This window comes from Sebastes umbrosus, chromosome 7 (assembly GCF_015220745.1).
Source record: "Sebastes umbrosus isolate fSebUmb1 chromosome 7, fSebUmb1.pri, whole genome shotgun sequence".
Classification (NCBI taxonomy): domain Eukaryota; kingdom Metazoa; phylum Chordata; class Actinopteri; order Perciformes; family Sebastidae; genus Sebastes; species Sebastes umbrosus.
The window spans coordinates 3,908,459-3,934,433 of NC_051275.1; the positions used below are offsets into that span (position 1 = coordinate 3,908,459).

The following is a 25,975-nucleotide window of genomic DNA, read 5'->3' on the forward strand; positions in this document are numbered from 1 at the left end:
TCTCCAGAAAGATTTTTTTTTTTTTTCTTTTTCCTAAAATGGCTCTTTTGATAGTAAAGGTTGCTGACCCCTGGGCTAGACACATTGCTGATGTTGTTGTTGCACATGTTTCCTAGGGGTGTAAGAAAATATAGAGTATCATGACATTATGTTTTGTGATACTGTATCAATTCTCATAAACACTGCATTGATTTTTATATAATTATATATAAAAAGTTAGTTTATATAGTTTAGATGCAAAGATTAACTGTCACTCAATATGTTATTTCATTGGCAAAGAGATGCACCATCTCAGTGTATGTGCCCTCTCAAAGTAGTGCTATGCTGTTGGATGTTATAGGGACTGTGATAAATGCAAATGCAGATCCCATTGTTCTGATTTCATAAAAAATTCTACTTTTTTTTTAACTCAGATTTTATACATATGGTGGTGTGTTCTTTATGCTATGACAGTTTTCCTAAAATTTGATTAAAAAAATCGTAATACATCGCCTTGCTTACAGCATCGCAAAATATCACAGTATATTGAATCGTAACCCCTGTATCATGATACGTATCCTATAACCTAATACTTGCCAATCCACAGCCCTACAGTTTCCATTGGTTTCCACACGTATTATTTACTATCTATTCCTCTAGGTGCAACAACAACTTTGCTCTGTGTTGCAAATGCAGCACATACAGTAAGTTCCCTATTATTACAGGCGACCGCTCCTCCCACAGGTTTCCCCTTAACCCGTGTCTTGCATTCTCATTGGCTGTATCTCTTTGCCAGAGTGCCCGACAGGTCCACATGTTTAGCATGCTAGATATCTGGAATGTGTCTGCGAGGCATCGGCGAGCGTCTCGGCGATGTGCGGTCTGGCTCTGATCTGGGGCTTTTGTTGGGGAGCTCCAAAAAACGGGGAGCAGATAATCAGGGCTAAAGTCGTGTAGTGTGAACTTTGCATTACTTAAGTATTATTTGGGGGAAAAAACAAGATTATGTGTGTTAATTAAAAATACATTATCCTCATAAAAATTCCACTTACTCTCGTCTTTTCCCTTGCGGTTGGGTATTTCCAAGCCTGTGTTGCCTAGTGGTGGCAAAGCCCAGGTCAGTAGGAAAAGGTAGGCCACTTGTATTGTCCTCTGACAGCTGTACATCTGTCTCTGCATGGGTTGCAGGTGCCAGTTTAATCCAAAAAGGTGCATGGCTGAAATATTAAAACCATAAGACAACCTCAGAATTGCTCAGAAATACATTTCATCTCAGCAAAAAAAGTATACTCTCTAAAATACAAAGTAACCCCAAAAGCTCCCAAGGAACTTTTGTCTTTTTTTTTGGGGGGGGTAATTATCCAAAGGTGACAGCTGTGAGATGGAGGCGAAGGAAGTAAACTCTAAAGAACAAAGAACAATACATGGTTTAATGGTTAATGGCATTTCTTCAAAAGTGCTGAGCAGTGAGATTAGAAGATGAATGCTATCCTGACCTCATTGGACAACATCTGTCTCACCACACCAACATCGGTGTGGACCATCCCCAGTGCCCTGTCATTTCTCCAACCCCATTACCTTTCCATTCCCTTGCAAAACTAGGGGACAAAAGGAAAAAAAAACACATCAGCAGGGAGACACTGGGGTTTCAATGTGAACACAGTGGACGAAGCATGCTGGTATTTTACAAGGTCGACAAAAGAAATGTCCTTTGGAACAATGGCAGTGGGGTGCAGGACAGAGGAGGAGGGGCTGACCATGACAGATCACCAATAAGAAAATGGACAAGACGAGCTTAGCAAGGCAAAAGCCACCTTGGAAGTCAACAGTCAGCAGAAAAGGCCCAGAAACTCAATATAGCTATTTTATTGGTTTGTTGGTTCTCTTAAGCTCCTCAAGTAAATAACCACGCAATCCAATTATAAAGAGTGAAATTATCTGACAGTTTCAGACCGAAGCTGGAGTAAGACCTCTCCAGTCCTCTTCAAATGTGTTTTCTTTTTTTTTCTTTTATAAGAGCATAAACTACTGCATGTCACCAGTAAGTCTGTCTGTGACTGTCCAGACAACGGTGCCCGGCATTACTTCAAAAACTGATTTAGTGGACTTACATATCTAACAGTCTTACCACTACAACATAAGAATACACTATAACAACTTATATATAATTTACATTATACAGAACTTATACTTTTATACATAAATTACAAGTTTGATCACACCTAAAGTTGATTTTCTTTGATTCACAAGCATAGTTGTTACCTATTTGTATTCGATTGATTTAGTGAACAAAAACAAAAGTCAAATAGACTCATGTAGTGTTTTATTTAACAAAAAAATGGTTACCCAGTCATCCTGTAAGGTTAGAGACAACAATATACACAAACACTTGATGTAAGTACGTCCTCTTATATCACCTCACTCATGATCTGTTCCACTTCCTGCAGCCTCATGTCTGCCAATAAAAGATTTTTAATTCCTTAAAAGCTAGGCTGGAAAGACGCAGGGAACTCCCACTAACGCTATCTAATTGTTTAACGGTCAGATGCTGTTATTATTAGGGCTGTCCTCGACCAATTACTCAACTGATGACTCTTTTTGTCGACTAATCCAGTAGTTCTCAACCTTTGTCATGTCAAGAACCCTAAGTTAATACACATTAGGTCACGGACCCCCATTTGATACGATTTTGCTTCAGTTAGATATGATTAAGAGCAGAATTCTGTAGTTGTCACTGCTGTTCGGGAGATAATAATAATGTGGAGTAGGACTGCACGATTATGGCCAAAATGATAATAAGGATTATTTTGATCAATATTCAGATCATCATTATTTATCACGATTATTCATTGATTTTAGGGTCAAAATATGTTTATTGCACTTTCACATTCAAATCAACAGAGAACCACTTTCACGGTGGGCTATATTCTTGCTAATTCATAAATCTTTGAATCAATGAGACTTAAATAAGGTTCTTCTTCACCTGAATTCAGTGCATTTTTCTTTATTAGTCTTCTAATCTGAACTGCTGCCGCAACATTCAGGAAAGCTTTTCACAGGCTGCCTCTGTAGGGTGCGCATGCAGCGGCATGACAGCTCCCCGAAAGTGTTTACCAGAGATGTGCGCATCAGTTTATTGGACATAAGTCACTGAGCATGAAAAAGCATTAAAAATGACTAATTGACTAAAGACATTTTCGTCGACCAAGACCAATACAATCAAAACGAGGGGGGCAGCGCTAGTTATTATTGTTTTTATTATTGGAATATGTTGTACACAACTTTTAAGCAACAGAAACACTTGAAAAAGTGTAGATGAAAAGCGGTTCTCTGTGTGTCTTCAAGCAATGTGCAGTGGAATCAGTTGCTTCTCAGAGCAAGGACTGCAAACTGATTGATTGATGAACCTTTAATAGTACAAACAGCCAAAGCTTCACCAGAGACTAAAAAAAGGGTTTTATTAATAGTCATATACCCCAAACTGCTTCATTAAGCAATGGATATCATATTATAGCTCTCCACTTCAAAGCTATACAGCAAGTGATCCCCCAAGAATAAGAGGATGTTTACTCGTCCAGGCTCAGCTATTAACTTCAAATGGACTGAAACCACCATATGAACGTGACAAGTGGCAGATCAAACTAAGCTATAGTGTCTGATGAATTGAACACATTGGGTCATTCCCAGAGGAAAGTCCATCAAATGCAAATATATTAGAGAACACCACCCTGCCTGGTTCCTGCATTTAGATCTCTATAAGTAGTTGGCCCAAGATTAAGAGTATTTTTTTTATTAAACTGGATGTACACGACACATTCAAAGAATACCTAATACTTCCCATGATGCTCACTAGATAAACAGTACCACATGGATACTGAAATATTTTCATGGATTTATGAAGAAAGATAGGTAGCAAAATTGTGGTTATCAGGCAAAACTAGGGCTGTCAATTGATACAAAATATTTAATGGCAATTAATCGCATGATTGTCCCTAGTTAATCACGATTAATTGCAAATAATTGCACATTTTTTATCTGTTTAAAATGTACCTTAAAGGGAGAGTTGTTAAGTATTTAATACTCTTATCAAACATGGAGTGGCCAAATATGCTGCTTCATGCAAATGTATGTATATATTTATTATTGGAAATCAATTGATAACACAAAACAATGACAAATATTTGTCCAGAAACCCTCACAGGTACTGCATCTGGCAAACTGCAGCCCAACAGGCAACAACAGCTGTCAGTGTGTCAGTGTGCTGACTTGACTATGATTTGCCCCAAACTGCATGTGATTATCATAAAGTAGGCATGTCTGTGAAGGGGAGACTCGTTGGTACCCATAGAACCCATTTTCATGGATTCCTTAGGTTTTTTCTATTTTCATATGGTGCCAGTATCTTCACTCTAGCTTTAAAACCTGAGCTCGATATAACCCTTAAAATCTCAAAGAAATTAAAGGCATTTAAAAGAAATTTGCGTTAACGTGTTATTATTGTAGCGTTAACATTGACAGCCCTGGGCAAAACACAACACAAAAAGTCCCTATAAGATGATGAAAGTTCAACTGCATGACCAGCATCTGTTCTGCGTCTGGCCCGTGCCTGTGGATGGGACTGTGTCTGGTGGAGGACAACCGGCGAAGAGACAGATGGTCGTCATTTTGTAAGCTCCAGAAAGACATTCCTTTTGATTTGTAGCTCAACATTGACTGGCGAAAATGGAAAAAGAGTCAGTGAATGTTGCTGGCAGAACCAACGCAAAGTCACCAAGCACGGTGTCATTCCAAGTGTCCTAGTAATCACGTCTTTGTGAGCCCATTCTTCATCCCATCCGTCCCTGAGGCCTCTAATGGAAAATGGTTGAGGAGGCGTCCCCCCTCCTTCCATCCTAAATCCAAAGATTTACTTCAACGCCTTCTTGGTATCTATGATATGCAGAGCGTTGGACGCGAGCCAGTGAAGAGCCTCCTGATTTTGTTTTGCTTGCTTTTCAAACTTTGCAATGACACTCAGAAAGCTGCTGCGATTGGATGCGAAATGAAGACAGGTTGCAGGAATAAGAAGGTACTTCTAATGAGATGGCCACTGGCAGAGACAGGCTGTGTCTGTGTTCCAACGATGCCACTGACCTGTCAAGAGTACTGCACTTCGTAGCATCGCCCATTTTGTCCCAAGCACATGTTGTGCCCTCCTTTCGCTTATCTCTTGGCAGGAAGTTGGGTCACGCCATGTGCCAATTAGGGAACAGAGGTACTGTAGTAGAAGACTTCTCAGCCAATCTGAGGAAGTCAGCGCTTATTGCTGTGGGTCATCTGCCAGGATTCCTGTGCTTCTATCCTCTGATCTGAAGAGATTTTTCCATCTAGTGCACACTTCAAGGGAGGCTATGATGAGCAGAAAACCTTTTTTCTCATCTAACTGTGAGCATCTAAAAGAAAGCAAACTATCTTGAGGTATTAAAAATAAAAAGCCAGCACAGAATACAGTCTTGTATACACCTTGGACTGAACAATGTTTCAACCATATGGTTAATTAATCTTTTTTAAATAGGTGTTAAACATGGCAGTCATCAGTTGCTCATTTGTCACCTAACTGCATTTACACATCTCTTACATCGGCAGCCTACGGTGTAAATCAACGTTCTCACATCGTGTTGTTTGAATCATTATACATTTCCACACTATTGCAAATTTCCAGGTACAGGAAAAATTTCAGGCAAATAACACTGACATGCTGTATTTCTTCAAACCAAAGCACTGTAGGAGCGCCTTGGTAGCCATATACGTAAACGCAACGTCCCAGGTTCAATTCCGGCATTAGGACCTTTTTTTTGTATAACATTTTTTTTTGTATAAAAAAAGATAAATAAAATTGAAATTGACAAAAAAACATAACAAAACTAGAATGGCGCTGCCCGAGTACGATTGCCCCCCCCCACCCTCTCCGTTCAGCTTGCGCCATCATCCACGTGTATTTTTGTTTATGATGAGATCAGCTGTACGTAGCGGAGCATCGTAAAACACTTCATTCAAACTGGACAGAAACAAAATGAAACTCACCTAAACCGTCGTCGTTACTCTTTCCAACAATCACCAAGTGTGCTTTGGTAGAACTCAACTCTAATTTCACAGAGTTTAATGTGAAAAAACGCAAAATCTACAGGAGCTGTGAATCCCCCTCCCTCGCCCCCCGCTCTCTCTCTGCAGGCAGAAGGAAAGACGCAGGGTGACGCGTCATGAAAGCGTGATCAGTTACACTACGCATGTCTTAAAGCCTGTGGTGTTAATGCACAGGCTTATTAAAAAAAAATCCCGAAGCCGGATCATGATCCAGAATGGCGACCTAAATCGAATGGATTGTTCATTGTGCACCCCACCCTTCCAAAAGATTTCATTCAAATCCATCGCAGACTTTTGGAGTAATCCTCCAAACGGACAAACCAACAAACCAACGGCGGTGAAAACATAACCTTCCGAGGCCTTTGGCCTTGGCTTAGGTAAAAAAACACTGTAAAAAACAAAAGCAAACATAACACAGACTGACTGGGATACCAAATGTGTGTTACGGCAATGTCTGGGTTTGGGCTAGGACTGTCAATCAATTAAAATATTGTCCATAGTTCATCATGATTAATCACAAATTAATTGCACTTTTTTTTAATCTGTTCAAAATGTACCTTAAAGGGAGATTTGTCAAGTTTTAATACTCTTATCAACATGGGGGTTGACAATTATGCTTGCTTTATGCAAATATTAGTATATATTTATTGGAAATCAATTAACAAAACAATGACAGATATTGTCCAGAAACCCTCACAGGTACTGCATTTAGCATACAAAATATGCTCAAATCCTAACATGGCAAACTGCAGCCCAACAGGCAACAACAGCTGTCAGTGTGTCAGTGTGCTGACTTGACTATGACTTGCCCTAAAACTGTATCGGATTAGCATAAGTTTGGAGTTCCAATGTCCTTTGCGACAAGCTAGTATAACATGGTGGTATGAGCCCGCTACAACCTAAAAAGAATAAGAAATTAGTGGCACTAAAACAAATTTGCGTTATTATCGCGTTAACATTGACGGGGTTAATGCATTTTCTTCCTTCACAATTGGGCCATTAGAAGTCTGGTGTTAATTAATCTTTTCAATATACATGTTGGCAAGAACTTAATTATCGAAATTATATATTTCTATGTAAATAGCTTACAGACATAGCACCACACCCATAATATATTTTTCTGCAAACAAAGCACTACAAGCTGTCTGATACTTTCATTTTTAAGTCTACTCATCAAACAAGCCTTTTCACACTTATGATGCATCAGGGAGTATTTCTTCTGGTTTGCCTGCAGTGAGGAATGGCTGATTTTTTTTTTTTTTAAAAGAAACAAACAAACAAAATTGGAAGGCTTTTCCTGTAGGTGAGTAGTCCAACAACTCTCTGTATATTGAAGCCAATCCAGGTCCATATTGTCTGTGCCTTTACTATATCAAAACTAAAGCAGTCCCCTCCATCTGCCACAAGTGGTCAAAGTGAGCTTCTCAACACATAAATAGTACCTTGAGTACAGTATGTAAGGGATAATGTGCAGCGAGCGGGTCATTGTTGTGAAATAAACCCCTTCAGGGCGATGCTGCCGTATAATAAATGTGGCTAATGCACTTGCTAGTTATCAATAATTAGTAGCAATGATGTGGGAATGTTCATTGTTTCAAGTTTGCCAATAACATTAAAGTACATATTGTTTAGTTGTTTTGCATTCATACCATACATGCAAAGTCATGTTGTCACATTAGAAGGAAAAACAATTGCTATCATTAGCATGATAAAATATGACTAGAACCTAGCAGACCTAGCTGGGGTATGTAGCTGTGCACCATGGCACATGAACACATCATTTCCAATTAATATTAGGTATTATAGGATTAAATTAAAGAAATGGGAGAAAGCAGAAAGGCTTTTTCTTGCCCATTAAATCAATTAATTGCTTCAAAAGTAAATGTTTTATACTTGAATGAGTTTTGGTCTTAAGATATAGGTAATATCTAAGATTGATTTAACATTCATAAAGCAGTTGAGTGTTTCCTTAAGATCGCAAACAAGCGGATTGAGTGTTTTTTTTTTTCTTTATTTAGAGTAACACCAGTATTGACAAATCTAGATACTGCAGATATCACATTGGGATAATGAAAAGCCAGATCAAACAAAGCAGTAATGTATAGTAATAAGTACGGAAAGAGAGGCAGAATCTGTGTTGCAGAGAAACCTTTTCTGGGTTGGATGATCATGCGGTGAGAAATTTTCTGTGGCCCAACCTCTTTGTCCTTGGCTAGATACCCAGGGTGAATAGAAGTGAACACAGGAGGATACTGATGACCTTAAAATGAGGGACATATAACAAATGTGCTAATGAGCGAGAGACCGCAGAGAGAAAAAAAGTGCCTCATCTTAAACCCCCGACCTTTTTGCACTTCAAAAATGTGCCGATTTACAAAGCTGTGACAAAATAAAACCACGCTGCAAGTCAAAACATCTGTCATGAGGCATAATTGGGTTCATTAGACATCTCACCCGGAGTTTCCCAATTACAGGCCTCAATAATTAATTGCACTTGAAATTAAATGTATTTTCTCATCAGCCTTAATTAAATATGGCCCTCGCTCTTGATTGGAAATTCCGATCTTGGGGTGAGGTTTTGGTCTCCAACATGTTTACTTGTGGTGCATCGGGAGATGGTCGGAGTTTTGCAGGGTGTAATTACACAGTCTGATTAAGCACTATCAGGCTGATGGGGCTCTCTGGCTTTTGGCCAAGTCAAGCAGTAAAACTGTAGACACGTACTGTATCTCTACTTCTACTTCAGCCAAACCCCAACGCTGATGCCAAAAACAAGCCAAACCAAAACTTCCTCACACCCACCGTCCCATCGTTATGGAGTTAAAATTGCTGGATACGTAGATAATCACCATGAGCAGCAACCAGCTGATTCTTTTTTTTTTGTAAATCCAACGCTGTTCTGAATTTCAAATTAAACAATTTAAAATGGCTCTGGTGACAAAAAATGAATAATCAGATTTTAGTTTGTTTGGCCTCTAGGAGAAGCAGAAACGATTGCTTTCATGATTGTTACAGCATAATGCATATCTATAACAAATGTCCTCAATGAAGAATCCATTTATCTGTCTGATGAAGGCCATGCAGAAGGATCTGGCTGTTCTTTCATTGACTATGAACCACAATGCTCTCACCACCATTTGAAAAAACTATTTCTTTTTCTGTGTGAGAGCGAATTCAACAGTGTGTCCATTTATATGTTAAACAGGCATTCAAAGCCAATCAGATGTATATACGGGGGAAAATATATTAAACAGACGTATGTATTAACTCCTTATTTGAATTTGGAACAATGGACCAGGCAGAATTTTCATTACTTGAATAAGAAAAAGGTATTGCTGGCATTTTCATGTAGATCACCAAATCCTCGGAACTGTCTGCCAATCGAGGCGACAAAGGTATTATACAATATTTAAATCCAGACGTCAAACACACCTGTTTGACATTACTTTTCAAGAAGCTTTACCTGTCTTCTTCTCTCCCCTCATCGCACTACAGGAACCCTTTGTCCTGAATCCTGTCACTCATTCCTTTCAAATATGCTTTGTGTTATCCCTCCTCCCTATTCTGGTCTTGTTCATCACAAAGGCCCTGATACACCGAGACGGCGGTCGGCCGTCGGACAATTTGGGGCCATCGGTGAGCGTCTGTCGGCGGTGTGGTGCACCGTCGGATCTAGTCTGCCCGTGTAAGAGTTTTTTCGGCCGATTCAGCATGTTGAATCGGCAGCGGAGCCCCTCGGTGAGAGAAATTCCTCTAATTGACTGTTCAGCTTAAACGAATCAGTGCAGTGAGGAGGAACTGAAGTGAGGAAAGCAAGCAAACGAGTAAAGTCAAGAGGGCGCACACAGAAGGCTCTTCTCAGTTTTCATCTTCATCTCATCTGATCATTCCAATACGCAGATATTTTCACAACGAAATGAACATCTGGAATGAAGCTAAGAGGTGAGTGAGAGTGGTGAGAAAACGCTGCTTTGTTTCATGTACATATCATAACAACGGCGTGTATATCCGCCGTCCTCGGGTCATCTGTTTTCACTTTTTGAATGACGAACACAGACTACGCCGCCTGCTGGTGTGGAGAGTTATTTCCTCTTGCGCAGGCGTAGAACGTACGTGCTAACTGGCCATCTGCTGTAGTCTTTGCTGTGTGTTCAAATGCAACATTTTGGACCAGACAAAGGCGACATGAGGCGACGCAATAGTCGGCCTTCATCACCGCTAGTTCTTTGATGTCCCAACTTTAGCCAAGCTCATAGACCTAATTTAGTCAGTACGTGGTTTGCTTCCCTAAAACCATAGCCCCAAACCTATTGCCTACAGTATGTGACCTAAAATGCCCCAACCTCACATTTTCACTGGACCTCTGACCTATCCTCAATCCTTACCGTTTCCCATCCTTTCTCTACTTGACAGCACTGTTGCTGCAGATGCTACTGCAAACCTATGAACTCCCTTGTTTTATCCCTTTTTGTTTTAAGTCACAGTAACAAATATTCTCTTATAAACAAATGCATTCACTGATTGATTTAACAATAGTGATTCAACCTTTGTGAAAAAAAATAAAAAAATAAAAATCTCTGCCACTCATGAAGTGTTACTAGTATCACTGGCAGAGCACAGCCTACTTGGAATAAACACAAGATGAAGTGGGTAGCTAGCATGAGCAGTGATAGCCAGGATGGTTGAAACAGACCAGAAAGAAAATCAACTTAAAATCCAAGTCAGAACTCAGAGTCGGGAACACGCTTAAATATGTGATCTCTGAGAAATATGGAGAAACAACATCACCGCAGTTACTTGCAGAATCCAATTACATGTACTTTCAACTTCCCTTTCTAGTTTTGTTTCTTTATCAACGGCTTCTTCTGAATGTTGTGTAAACGGTCTTGTATATAGATCACACAGATAAATGGGGAGACTGTATCACCAGATATTAATATCATTCCCATAGGGAATGACAGCAGTCAAAAAGAGCAGAACTGATTTAATAGCATAACTCCCGATATCACAGCTGATGGTCCTTACCCAGCTGGGACCTGGCGACGCTGGTCAGGGAATCTTAAATCAAAGATGAATATTCTAGATGTGCAAGTCCTCTCTTGTGTGATGGCTGATGTCTTTTTAATTCATTCCCTATCTGACCTATTCACAAGAGCCAGAAAACTGGATTGCCCATCTCTGCAGGTTCAGTCGAGCCAATCTATGAATGATAATGTTATTTCGGACGAGGTGTGTGGGCGAGGAGTCAATCTATGAGTCCCTATATAACTATGCTCATATAAGGCTCAGAGTGCAGATTCAACACTATTAAAACGGATGATAGAGGGAGCACAATAGAGCATGGACTCATCCTGTGTCTGCAGTTAAGTGAGGGGTGGGGCTGGGGGCGGATAGGTAGAGAGAGGCGCTCGCCCTGGAGCGTGGAAGCATCGGAAGGTGACTCACCGATGAAGTAGGCCAGCAGGAACAGCAGCGTTACTGAGACGAGGATGGCACTGAGAGCGGCACATTTCCAGTTGCAGTGCTTGTAGGGTTTCTTCAGACTGAAGGCGGGGCGAGAGAAGGTGTTTCGAGGCAGAGGGCGTGGGGGAGGCGAGTACACCGTGCTGGAGGTCAAAGGGTATCCTGGTGATGTTGTGCAATACATTGGCGAAGTTCCACCTGGTTTGAACAGGAAGTGCCTGAGAAAAATAACGATTTTGTTAGTCTTAACAGAAAACACTCACTTCTCAGGGACGTCTATCATCATAATACTGTAGGTTACTGTGTATCCAAGTGCAGTCCCTTCCACTGGTTAAGTACCTCTATTTCCAAGCACATTCAATACTGTTACCATAGCCACGCTTCTGCTAGATTGGTGAGAATACTAAAGCATACTGGCTTTTGCTCAGTCGAAACTGCGAATCAATAATAAATCTAATTTACAGGGCTAGTGACCGCGGCTGGCTCTTGTTTACGTATTCACGCCAGCGTGGTGGTGAAGAGTAATTCCCAGTAACTATGTGTCAAGGCTGTCCACAGGAGACGTACGGTATATAAGGCTGCGGCATGGAGTTTAGCAGATTTATTCGTCCTTGAAAGAACATGGATGGCTATCTCAGGAAACATGTGTAGAGCTGCATGTCCAAGAGCCATATGATCAGCCCATCAGAGAGTCAGTGGCAGCGGCACTGTTGTCAAGGCTGTTTTACTGACAAGTTTACAAGAAGCTCCTGAGCGACAGTGACATGAACGTGATTGAATGTCACATTACGATGTATGATGTGGAAAGTCACTGAGACCATATTTTATTTATAAACATCGGGACAAAATCTCTGACATGTCCTATTGTAGCAATAGGAGATAACATGGGCTTCATAAAGCGGTCATGCTTAACATTAATCAAAAGCGATACAACCCCAACAATGTCGCTTAATGCAAATTGTTAGTTGTATCAAACAGGGAAGGGACAAATGCAGCAAAGATTATAGCACTGCAGGAGACACACACTGATGATTGATGGCATCTCAAAACAAGAAGGATGTTTGATGGGAAAATAGCGCAGGCATCACTATTGTTTTCATGGCAACGCTGAATTCTGACAGTAGTGTGAGCCAGATAGCAAACATGCAACATACCCGTCGTTGTACGAGGCATCGTGGCGTGCTGATGCCAGAATGTCCATCTCAATGAGGTTGTCCTGTAAAGTCTCTAGGAATGTCTGCTTTGCTATGTTTCTACATACAGGTGGAAAGATGGATATGAAGCTAGTGTGAGATGTGCGTGCAAGAAACACAGAAATGCCAATACAGTATGTGATCACCAAGCAACATCAACAACAAACTGACAAATGGAGGTCAAGACGGACAGCGTGGGACTAAGGAACCAAGGCCCTTATGGAACTACTTCTACAAAAAGGTGTGAGACAAATAACATCTAGCTCTCTTGATCCCCTCATTTGGGCTCTGTCATACCTTGTTTTGTACGAGCCCTGCCCTTCTCTGCAAGCGTCTTGCTCTTCTCTGATAAACATTAGAGTATTCTGGCTCCTTTAAGGTTGTGATTGGAAGAAAACAATGCATCACTTACAAATGAGAACCTTAAGGTTTCTAACACTTATTTCAGACAAAACACTTTTTTAATCTCTTAATTTTGAATAACAAATGAACTTAACACTAAAGTTCCATAGTTTCCATACTGGATAGAATCCTTAAGTACTAGGGGGTGGGAAAAAAAAAAAAAAATCGATTCACCCATGTATCACGATTTTTTAGATTACGATTTTGAAATTGATTTTTTTATGCCAGAATTGATATATTTGCTTCATTTGAGTCTATGTGGAGGAGGAAGGAAGTTACCCGCTTTTATTGTTGTAGTCTGAGTAACGTGACGTCATATCCGTTTCGTGTAGAGAAAGCATAAAACGGCTCAGGGTCGGAGTGGATACGATCTGCACCCACACATGTTAAATCCAGCGTGGTAAACACTACACATACAGTGAAGGATGGAAACACTTTGGGTTTCACACATTGCAGGAAAAGCAGAGCTAGACATCACGGCTAAAGCTGCATGCTAACTCTGTCACGGACAGGAAACGTTATCTTATCGCGGTAACGTGCGGTCAAGCCGGTCGTCGCACTCGTCTCCGTCAAATGGGCCGACGCTACAACTGTAGAGCACCCATATACTGACATTTATGTTCTCTGCATTCAAACGGCCCCGATGGAGCTGACCATGGATGGATAAAGAGATCGGAGCTGACGGGAGAGCTAGAGACGGACTTGGAGAAGTTAGAGGAAGTATACATGTGGGACTACGTTCAGTTTTCAAAATAAGGTGTTAACGAAGGGAACTGTATATACAAAATACATATATGGAAATAAGATTGATTGGATTATATTCATCAGAAATATAAAACATTACAAATTATATTACATTATAAATTAAAAAGAAAATAAGTGAGGGAAATGATATAATATGTATTATAAATAATGCCTGAAAAATGTCTTCAGGACATCTCTGACTACATACTGTACATGCTGAAAATCAAACATTTGTAATAAATTTAGACATTTTTCAAAGTAAAAGTCCCTAGAAGTAAATTTTTCCCATGGTCTAGTGTTGAAAAAGTTAACAGAAATCGCAACGAATCGTAATATCGAATCGCAATACTTAAAAAACGCAATACATATCGAATTGGCACCCCAGTATCGTGATAGTAACGAATCGGGAGATAGGTGGATCGTCCCAGCTCTACTAAGTACAGTCGTTTTTCAATTAATGGATGCAACACTCTAAAAAACACATTTTCACTTAATTCTAAAGTTTCTAGCAGTGCCTGTCTCATTTCTCCCATAATGCTCCCCTCCTACAGTATGAAAGCCCTGTTCCATAAGGAAATACTGCAGCAATGCAATGGAGGAATGAACTGTCCACATGCAATGGGCAGGCTGAACACGTTCCGTGGTACAAGAGAAAAGCCTTGTTTTTGATCCCTGCCCCTTCGAGGTCAGCATGAAATCTGTTCGTGGTCTCTCAAGCTTGTGTTCTGGGGAAGAATGCAACTTTTAATGAAGAGAGAGAGAGATGCTTGGCAGAAAATCTAAAGAAAATGGTGAGGTTGGATAGGGCTTTCCAACTGCTGGCATCTCTCCAGCAGCAGAGCCGAGTTAAGACCTACCAGTGCAGAATATATCAGGGCCATTACATTTCACAAAAGTGACAAGAAAGGGCCATTATAATAGTATTAAATAAGCAAAAGTGACTAGGGCTGTCAATGGATTAAAATATTTAATCGCGATTAATCGCATGATTGTCCATGATTAATTGTGATTAATCGCAAATTAATCGCACATTTTTTTATCTGTTCAAAATGTACCTTAAACGGCGCTACCTCAAGTTTTTAATACTCTTTTCAACTTTTGAGTGGGCAAATATGCTGCTTTATGCAAATGTATGTATATATTTATATTGGAAATCAATTAACAACACAAAACAATGATGAATATTCTCCAGAAACCCTCACAGGTACTGCATTTAGCATAAAACATATGCTCCAATCATAACATGGCAAACTGCAGCCCAACAGGCAACTACAGCTGTCAGTGTGTCAGTGTGCTGACTTGACTATGACTTGCCCCAAACTGCATGTGATTATCATAAAGTGTGTCTGTAAAGGGGAGACTCGTGGGTACCCATAGCACCCCTTTGAAAATGGCCATGACAGTTTTTACTCGCCAAAATTTAGCGCAAGTTTGGAGTGTTATTTAGCTAGCATGACATGGTTGGTACCAATTGATTCCTTACATTTTTCTAGTTTCATATGATACCTGTATCTTCACTTTAGCTTTAAAACTGAGCCCACTACAACCTCCGGAAGATCAATTGGGTTAGAGTGCGTTAGAGGAAGTAGTGGCGTTAAAAGGACTTTGCGTTAAAGTGTTATTAATGTGTTAACTTTGACAGCCCTAGAAGTGACATTAAATATTTCTGTGTCTGTGTAGATATTACTCGTGGTTTTGATTTCATTACTGGAACTTTAGTAGTTGATCTTTTTTTCAAGGCAATAGGTCATAAAGACTACATAAGGGGGTTTGAGCAGCACTCTCGCCTGTTGCAGATTCCCTCTCCTCACCATCTGTTTTCAGCTCCACAGGGAATACCTGTGCAGGATTAACTTCGGAGCTGGATGACATGTAATCATTCATTATCCCACTAACTGTCCTTCTACCAGCTACAATTGATGCTCATTTTCCTGTTGACTGAACCGTCTCACAAAAAGTGAAGGAAGAGACAGTAATTCTATTCATGGCTGGTGTTTAGCCATGCCAAATGAGCTATTAGCTAGTCTCCTGTCAACAACAGTCTCATTTATGGCAAAATGTTTACTATATACACTATAGGCAACAGTGTGGTCTACATTTTTTTTTGTTGGATTGCTTTGAATAGGTCAATCTATCAAATCATCTAAATAAAGAAAAACATCTTTTATAACTTTCTTAAAAATCTAAACAATGTCTTTTTAATTAAATGTGCTCAGCAGGCGACCTGATCACACAGAGAAGTTCGGTTTTATTTCTATTGTTGGCAGAGTATTGTGATCATTATGAGGGGTTCAGATAATATGTCTTGCTATTCTTGATTTCATACCACCGTGCAATAAAATCAGCCGAAGAAATACCAACAGACATTCCCTTTGTTACAATAACACTTGACAGATCCACTTCACACAAGGGCCTCCTATTGAGAAATGTGCTAGAGGACTGATTAATATGAAATAATAAATATAACTCGGGGCTGAAGTGGAGGAGCTATGAAGCTTGCTCACGGGAGCCTGAATGTAATTTTGCGAGAACTGTTTCATATCCAACGTGATCATAATTACTCTGCTGTTTAAACTCAATAGCTTCCACGGTTAGGATTGCTAACATTAGACGAAGACCCAAAAGCAGCACTTTTCTCTTGTTTGCCACAAAATGTAGGCCTTCGCCCGTAGCAGCATATTTCCATTTTATTGCTTTGCTCCTTGTTAGCACTGTGGTAATTTAATATGGAGCAGACAGCATGAAAACCTGTGTTCAATGGCACCAGCTCAAGCGCAGTCTTGCCAACACCTCTATGCATTGTCTAGGGGGGACAAGCTACACGGTACCTTGTTTCCAGGGGGATGTTACTGTTGAGCAGCCAGTTGTCGTGCGTGCTGCCGGAGTCTTGACCACTGGCCGGACCCTCAGGAGGAGCAGAGCTGTCTGTGGGCGCGGGACTTGGGTTACTCCGCGGCGTGTAGTTGCCCCTGTTCAAGGAGTTAATGGAGGCCGCATGGTGCTGATGATTGGGCGAGTGGGAGTGGGAGAGCGGTAGAGGAGGCGTCCGCAGCCGAGAATGGTTTTGAAAGGCTCCGTCTGAAAGCAAAAGAGGAAAGACATAAAACACGTTAGAGGCATTTTAAAAAAAGAATAGAGCTTCAAAACTAGTGCAGATCCATTGAGGATGCATATTCCAAAAGGTTAGCGAAAGTGTGTGTATGTGTGTTAGCGGGGTAAGAAGAGCCTTATGGTGGTATTTTAACTCCCTGAGCTGCAACATGACTGATGAATGATTAGCCATAGTTTCCCCGGCAGTACATAAGTTAACAGCTAAAGACTAATTTCAGTGAAGAGCTGCAGAGTCCTTATGTGAACTACTCCTGCAAAAGTCCCTCTTCTGCTTATTATTTCTCCTAACTGGTCTCTATCAGAGAGTGCTTTCTGCCTCCCACAGAGACCTGTGACAGTTTACTCAGACCAGACAGTGGCTCCTGTGTAAACAGACGAGCTGACCAATTCTTTACATTTCTTTAGCCAGGGAAGAATGTTTGAACATGCATAGGTTTTTTTTTTATAAACAATATCCTGTTTCACTCTGTATTGGACACTACCACAGCTCAACTGAAGCAAATTGAAGTTTTGAAACAGAAACCAACAACTAACAACATTAGCTACTTATTTTTGCTAACAATCTGCCGTCATGCGATGCATGTCATGATCAGATTTGCAGTGGTCAACCTTATTAGAAGTAGAGTTGTAAGAAAATATTGATACACTTGAGTATCGCAATATTATGTTTTGCATTACTGTATCGATTCTCAAAAACACGGTATGGATTTTTAATTCATTGTTTAAATTCAAAGATTGATGGGAGAAAGTGGCTCAGATTGCACAAAAAGCAGTGCTATAGTGTTGGATGTTACAGGGGCTAGGATAAATGCAAAATACAGATCTCACTGTTCTGATTGCATGAAATAATTAAACTTGTATATACTCAGATTGTAGGCATATGGTGGTGGGTTCTTTATACAATCACAGTTTTCCTAAAATTAGATTTTTTTAAAGATCGCAATATATCACCTCGCTTACAGTATCGCAATATACTGAATTAGGGCTGGGCGATATGGCCAAAATCTTCTATCACAATATAGGTAATTTCATAGCTTGATAATGATATATAATCACAATACAGCATGTTTCCTGGTAATTCAATAAATAAATAAATAAATAAATACATATATGAAATAACCACATGGTGAAGCCTATTTTTGTTACTCTTGTGTGAATTAAATACTTGACAAAAAGAAAGAGTATTTTCTCATTTTAAGAACAGTTTTAAGTGAAATTATAGAGAAAAAATAAATAAATCTAGGCCTATTGTGATATAAACAATACAGAAAAATATAAATAATGTAATTTTTTTTTATCATTTGATGATATATATAGTCATATTGCCCAGCCCTAAATTGAATAGTAACTCCTGTATCGTGATACGTACGCGGTCGCATCGGCAGATTCTTGCCAATACACAGCCCTAATTCGAAGTGACTCCAGTGGAGTTTTTGGCAAACAAAACGTACTCTTTGTTTCTTTTTTTAGGATCTTTTACCAGCTGTTGTCACTTAACATCAGAGGATTGGAAACTATTCGTTATGAAGGCTATCGGAACATATTGTACCCAGTGGTCCTATATGTACTATTTGATTCTCCCTGCACTTCACAAGACAGAAGACCAATGTCCTTGTGCACTCTATATCCATTTATTTCCACATCTGTTAAGCCATTCATCAATCAATGAACTCATGGCTTTACAAAGAGTGAAAGAGTGGCTTTCCTTTATAGCAGCAAGCCTCCTTTATTTCACAGATATCCACAACACTAAATTGCCAATTTACAGCAGAGAGAGTGGAATATAGACACACACACAGGGCTTATTTTGGATAATCAGCTCCTTTATTAAAGCGAGAGCTACTCGCGCCAGTCAAGAAGCTTAGTGTCATTTCAGATTTTTTAGGGGTCAGGAGGATGAAGCTGCTTTATCAACATGTGTCAATCAGGGCAGATTGATCAGCAAACTGTTGAGGTGCAAAACTAAGAACAAAGAAGCATTAAGCTCCGGTGCTTGAGGCATTTTAGGGGAGTGGAAAGAGAGGCCATTGTGTTCTCAGGTAATGTGCTAACAAATGGCTCAGCAAGGACAAACAAGACAAAAATATGGTGTGCTACATTTAATCCTCAAGCATATGCTAACGTCTCTTCCTGCAAGTTTTCAACACACGTGCTTTACAGAAAGTTTACACATTTATAGTGTTTCAGCTCATTTCTATTCGTATTCTGTATGTTTCATTAGCCGTCAACAAAAAAAAGCCCTCACCTTCAGACTCTATTTTGGACCTGGCTCACTGCCATATAGTCCACATGTTCTATAGGATGAACCGCTGACAACAATCGAGTGCTATATTATGCATCTGTCACACTGATAGATGGTCCCATACTGAGCACACTTTTTGCACAATGCTGCCCTCGTAATTAGCTGAGCCAGTGAGAGAGGGGCTCACCACACCACGGTCCTGATGAACAATAGACTGGTGTGAGGCAAAACCACACAGTTGTTGATGACCCCCCCTCCTGTTCAGTAATGTACCTGATCCCTAAAGCCATTAATAAGGTTATGCTAATTCGATACAGGGACAGCAGCACCAGACGTACGCAGAGAAATATATCACAAGGACAAATGCATCAGTGCTCTGGAATGCATTTACTGCTCGGTAAACAAATACTTTACTTCCTATGACGATCAAGCAGAATGTGGGCCAACAAGTGATTAATTTTTCTAACAGTTGGTAAGACTTTTTTTTTTTCTGAGGGCCATACTTACAGCAATACATTTTAAGATTCATGCTTTACGGCCCCGAAAATTAACACAGAAATTAATCAATATATATTTTTATACTGTTATACTTTACCGTGTATATATTTAGACCGTAAGTCCACTGTGCTATTAATACACTGTTGGGTGTTCATGTCTTTTTTTTTAATTCTGTAATTATATATATGTATAGTATGTATATGTATATATACATACACACACACACACACACACACACACATATATTAGGGCTGTCAATCAATTAAAATATCTAATCGTAATTAATCGCATGATTGTCCATAGATAATTGTGATTAATCGATTAATCACACATTTTTTAACTGTTTTGATTTATCAAATATTTAATACTCTTATCAACATGGGAGTGGGCAAATATGCTTCCTTTATACACATGTATGTATATATTTATTATTGGAAATAATTAACGACACAATACAATGACAAATATTGTCCAGAAACCCTCACAGGTACTGCATTTAGCATATAATATATATGCTGTTTATATATATATATATATATATATATATATATATATATATATAAATATTGCGACGTACACTAATATGTTCCTCTCTGTGGAAGTCTGATATAAAAGACATGCAGTCTATGGCTATAACTTTTCTATGAAATCATCTGTTACGTGCTTTAGAAATTATAACAAATTGATCATAGAATAATATAATAATAAAAACTACCACAGGTACCAGCCAACGTGACTAATATTTACATTTGAAGGATAATGTAACTTACAATATTCAGAGTTTCGGCCACTTAAATTGTAATGTCATCCAACCTGCATGTGTTATGTGGCATGTTCACAGCGCTTCCACTTTATAACAGCCTATTTATGGGGAGCTCTGATGGACAGTTCATTCTCAGCTAAAGGAAAATAAGAGAATTTTGAAATAATTATATATATATATATTAATTAATTTATATTGTATGTATCAACAAGTTGTATTACTTATTGAAAAAGAACAAAAAGTAATCCTTGTCTTAGACTCATCTGTGGTTATTATAAGGAAAGTACTATACAGGTTTACTCAGTTGTTTCCAAATGTGCCTGAATTAAGTCAAGTTTTCATATTATTATTTGTTGGAAGTTTGTATATTTACCTTTATGAACTATATTATTATAATTGGCATTTAAGAGAATTTGTACATGTAGTGCCCTCCAAATGCTTTACAGTCTACACAGCTGTGTTGCTACTGTAAGCTCGCCTACTTCACTTGCCTACTTATTTGTATATAAGCCATCCCCATTTTAATGCATTGTAGAACAAGTTCTGCAAAAAAAAAATAGCACCGCATCATGATTTAAATTCACTACTTGACCGTATGCATGTTTTCCCTTGTCCAACCAATAACCCTTAAACAGCCAGCCATGTAAGCAGTCAGTGGTTCTTTTTGTGGAGATGAGCAGAAAGACGAGAAGCAAGACAGTTTATGAGACAAAGCAGCACGACCCCCACAGATGTGGTGATTCAGCAACAATTATTCACTTCTATCCAAAAGGACAGAAAAAAATAAATGGTTTTCTATTGACCTGCTTTGCACAACGAAATTGGCATGAAAAGAAGATTAATTTGTTATCAGAGAGAGACAGAGAAGGGGGACTTTGCTACAATAGCCAAACTTTCACATGGCATTCAAAATAGAAGTCTAAAGATATCCATTCAGTCTGGGAATGTGGCTTTTTCATTTTTCTTCCTAACAGATGTATGAAGCGGTTAAGGCCTCCTGACGCTATTCTAGACAAGTAATTAAGGCAAATCCACTTCATTAGCCAGGACCTCAACCAACCCCCACTATGAGAGATAACAGCAATGTCTGTCTAATGGTAAGATCTTATAATTGCTCGGAGACAACGATCCAACTTGTGAGGTATTAAATAGCTGGTTAGCTACACTTCAAAATTAAAATTATAGTTGTGAAAAAAACAAAAACAGGATATTTAAAACACTTGAAATGGGTTAAGGAACAAGTTGCTATATTTTGTTTGAGGAATTGGAATCCAGGGTTTTATAAAGTATTTGTTAACTGTGAGATTTCTGAGCATGTCCAATATCTACTCATTAACTACTGAAAAAAAAATCAGGTTATACAAATATACAAATAATAATACAATTATTAATAATACATTTAGACAATTGTACAGCTTTGGTAGATGTACTGTATGTGCTATCGGAGTGCTTTCTATTTCTAAAAAGGTGATGTTAAATTGATGAAATGCATTTATTATATACAGACTGCAGTGTGGATTCTTGGAAACTGTATTGAGTTACTGTATATCCACAGGTGATACAAATCAACAAAGCCTATGAGATAAATAATGAAAAATGGCATAAATATGATAATTAATCTGATTCACCTAAGGGTTTGCCGTACTTCTTTTACAGGTACAGGTGTGTACTCTACTTGGCCCTGTTGTTTAAACTGCAATACAGTTATTTCAACTGAAATATACAATGTACAGCCATGAAAGTTTAAAACTTAAATTTCAGAGTACATTTTGTGAGTGAATTAGTGAAAATTTGTTTCCTGGAGTACATTTTTGCAAAACAGCACATTAACACTGACTTGTCTGTAATGACGGCACTCCACAACTGAGAAGTACTCCTGTAAAATGTCACCATCCACATCAGCTGTCCAGCCGGGCAAACATCAGCAACAGCAGTCACGGAAACTATTCAATAAACTGCACTATAGCAGTAAATCTATACGTAAAAGATGTCATTTTTTACCACATATGGTTACATATGGAGGAACACTGGGTCCCGACTCTGCAAGGAGTCCAGGGAGAAGGTTCTATTTCTGAACAAGGACAGTGGATAAAATCCACAGCACCGATGGTCACACCTGATGAAATGAAATGATATGACATGCCGCGGACACCCGGTCAACGCACTGAGGTGTGAGCCATTCGATACAGAATTAATCAAAAGCTATCCTGCGCCCAGATAAATCATTAAATCTTGCTTACTGCTACAACCCCGATGGCTAATCATAGGAGGAAAAAATTTCCAGTTGAGTAGCATTTGTCTATAAAAATACAAATAGAATTTGTCATGAAGGCAGTGAAGCTGCGCTCTCTCCTGGCTCCCTGAAGCTGCTTCTCTCTGCTGGCCCTGCTGTTTCCTACACCATTAGAAAAGTCTGAAGGGGAAGAGCCATGTGGGAATACGAGCTGTCTTTCCTGGACTCATTTGAGAGGTAACAGGTACCACAAACACCACATGGTGGGTATAACGCTCTTGACTGGCCCTCTCCGTGGGAATAATGGGGGGGAAAAGGCCTTCTGGAATCCGCATATAAGCTCACCTTCATTACTAACTGCTACTGTACATAACATCCTGCCACCAGCCTTCACTGAGGACACCAAATGAGGTATGAAACTAGAAGAACTAGTTAATATATGCTACGCACATGTGGAGTAAAATGGTAATGCGAGCCCCATACAAACTGTCAAAGTTAACGCGATAATAAAGCGCAAATTTGTTTTAACGCCACTCATTTCTTTAACGCATTAACGCAACTTATCAATTTTTAAGGTTGTAGCGGACTCAGTTTTAAGGCGTGAGTGAAGATTCTGGTATCATATCAAACTAGAAAACCATTGGTACCAACCATGTCATACTAGCTTGTCGTGAAGGAGGCTAAATAACGCTCCAAAGTTATGCTAAATTTTGGCGAGGAAAAACTGCCATGGCCATTTTCAAAGGAGTTCCTTGACCTCTGACCTCAAGATATGTGAATGTAAATGGGTTCTATGGGTACCCACGAGTCTCCCCTTTACAGACATGCCCACTTTATAATAATCACATGCCGTTTGGGGCAAGTCATAGTCAAGTCAGCACACTGACACACTGACAGCTGTTGTTGCCTGTTGGGCTGCAGTTTGTTATGATTTGAGCATATTTTTTTATGCTATATGCAGTACCTGTGAGGGTTTCTGGACAATATTCGTCATTGTTTTGTGTTGTCAATTAATTTCCAATAATAAATATATACATACATTTGCATAAACCAAGTATATTTGCCCACTCCCATGTAGATGAGAGTATTAAATACTTGACAAATCTCCGTTTAAGGTCCATTTTGAACAGTTAAAACTGATTACTTTGTGATTAATCACGATTAACTACGAACAATCATGCGATTAATCATGATTAAATATTTTAATCGATTGACAGCCCTAGTATTAATAAAACGAAACAATTAAAAAAAAGAGGTTCACCGCTGTTTGCAACCTAATCCATTAGGACTAGTCCCGGCATATGCTTCTCTCCCTCTCTGAGATCAAATGGATTTTCTGTCATTCTGTGAGCTGCCTTAGCAAGAACAAGACAAGTGGTTATGTATGCTCTGTTCTGTATGTCACTCTGCTGCATATCCATCCAAGAGGTTGAAGATTTTGTTAGAGGGCACAGATGGTCTGCAATTATCGTGGAATGAAAGCAATGCATCTCGATTTCTGTCAATGAAAAGAAGATACGTAGGTATGCAAAACGCATTATCTACGGTCTCTGGTGCACTGACGAACGGCAAGTTGAATGGAACCGGACAAATTGTCTGTTGGCTCCAGTTCATTGATAACTCAACATCAGCATCAAGAGAAACTGATTCTTCTTGATATGTCGGCTCAAAACTGTAATGTCACATGTTCAGAAAAACAGGGGCATGGCATGCGGGTGCCATGTGCTGCTCATTAAATTATTATTCTGCCTCAGATAGTTCATTCCTCATGGTGTCTGGTGGATGAATTGCTTTCTGGAGTGACCTCTTTTAACCACATTTCCCCCCCGCCCGTCCTTGCAGACGCAGGGGGGATGATTAAGCAGTTCAAATGAAGACTTATTTGAATTCACACACAACCACGTCCCCGAGCCTTCCACCCAGCTCAGCATTCCTGCTTGGTCAGCTGTGAGGTGGTGGTGCACTGGCCCTTTCACCAGGGAGCCCGGCTGCACTGAAAGCCAACACTGGCCGACCCCATGCTGTTTTGCATTAAGAAATGCTAATACCGGGGAGGTTGCAGTGTCTCAGATCTTGCTGCTCAGCATGGCAGCGTGCTCCCACTGGCAGTCTCCCCAGGAAGAAGCCCCTCGGAGAAAGCCGAGGGCCACGGTGACACACATGCTTCACAAAAGGACTGCAGGCTTCAGCGAGCAGCCTCGTCAGCCTCACAGAAGCTCTGGCTCGGTGTTTCTTCCAAATGAAAACAGGATCCCGAAAAGAAATAAATAAACACTGCAGCCTTGGAGGCTACTAATGTGAATAACGATATGCTGCTGAGAGCATTTACTTGTTCAAAATCCAGTATAACATTTTAAGTCCTGTATGTGGGCTCAAAGATGACCTTGAGCAAATGTAATCTGAAGTGATAAAAAGCCACCTGTTTTCCAGTGCAACAGATACACTGCGAGCCAATTATTTTAGGCATACATGGTTTTCTGTGGTTGTTTACTGACGGTAAAAAAAGTAAATACTTCCTGCACTGTGTCAACTCTGAATTTGAATATTTCTTCAATAACTGACCTGTGTGTCAAAGAGATTGGATTTGATATCACAGCTATTTTTTTACCATGGTGGATTTAAAATAACCCTTTTTTTTTGCTCATGTAATTCTCACTGAAAACCTGAGATGCATACTTAATTCCAGATTACACTGCATTTGGCAACATGAAGGCTTCTTTTTTTTTCCCAATTTCCAACCTCTGCATAAAACAGAACACATTAGAATTCCTTTTCCATAAATTTGATTAGACAATTTAGGAAATGTGTGATCACTGATTTAATCACATTGGCTATGCAGTTGTGTGTAGCTCTGTTCCGTGTGCCAAATCTTCAACCACAACCTATCTGGCTCACTCTCGTTTTGTCACCTTGAGAAAAATGAGGTGTATGTTGCTGATGGGAACAGTCTCACTACACACTGAACAGGTTTAATGAAGTCATTTCATTTCCTGAAATGGTGTGAAACCAGCATGAGTTGAGGAATTAAGATATATATATATAATATTTGCCACAAATGCTTTAGGGCCTGGAAATATTTTACATAGAGACATCAAATATCACTCTTTCCTTACCAAGATAATTATACACGACAATATCTAACTTAAATCAGTATGAACCATGCAAATGGTCATTTTTTTATTGAATTAACTCTCTTAGTCACGTTTTCATTAAATTCAAGCGGC

General features: G+C 39.5%; 1 protein-coding gene across 1 annotated transcript in view; it reads right to left on the reverse strand.

Annotated features, from left to right (window-relative positions):
• tenm4 (teneurin transmembrane protein 4) overlaps nt 1-25,975 on the reverse strand; it is a 158,447-nt gene that overhangs the window by 89,799 nt on the left and 42,673 nt on the right. The window contains 5 exon segments of the mRNA XM_037774364.1: nt 1,032-1,196; nt 11,548-11,783; nt 12,720-12,818; nt 13,056-13,130; nt 16,733-16,982. Of these exon segments, the coding sequence (XP_037630292.1) occupies nt 1,032-1,196; nt 11,548-11,783; nt 12,720-12,818; nt 13,056-13,130; nt 16,733-16,982 (825 nt within the window).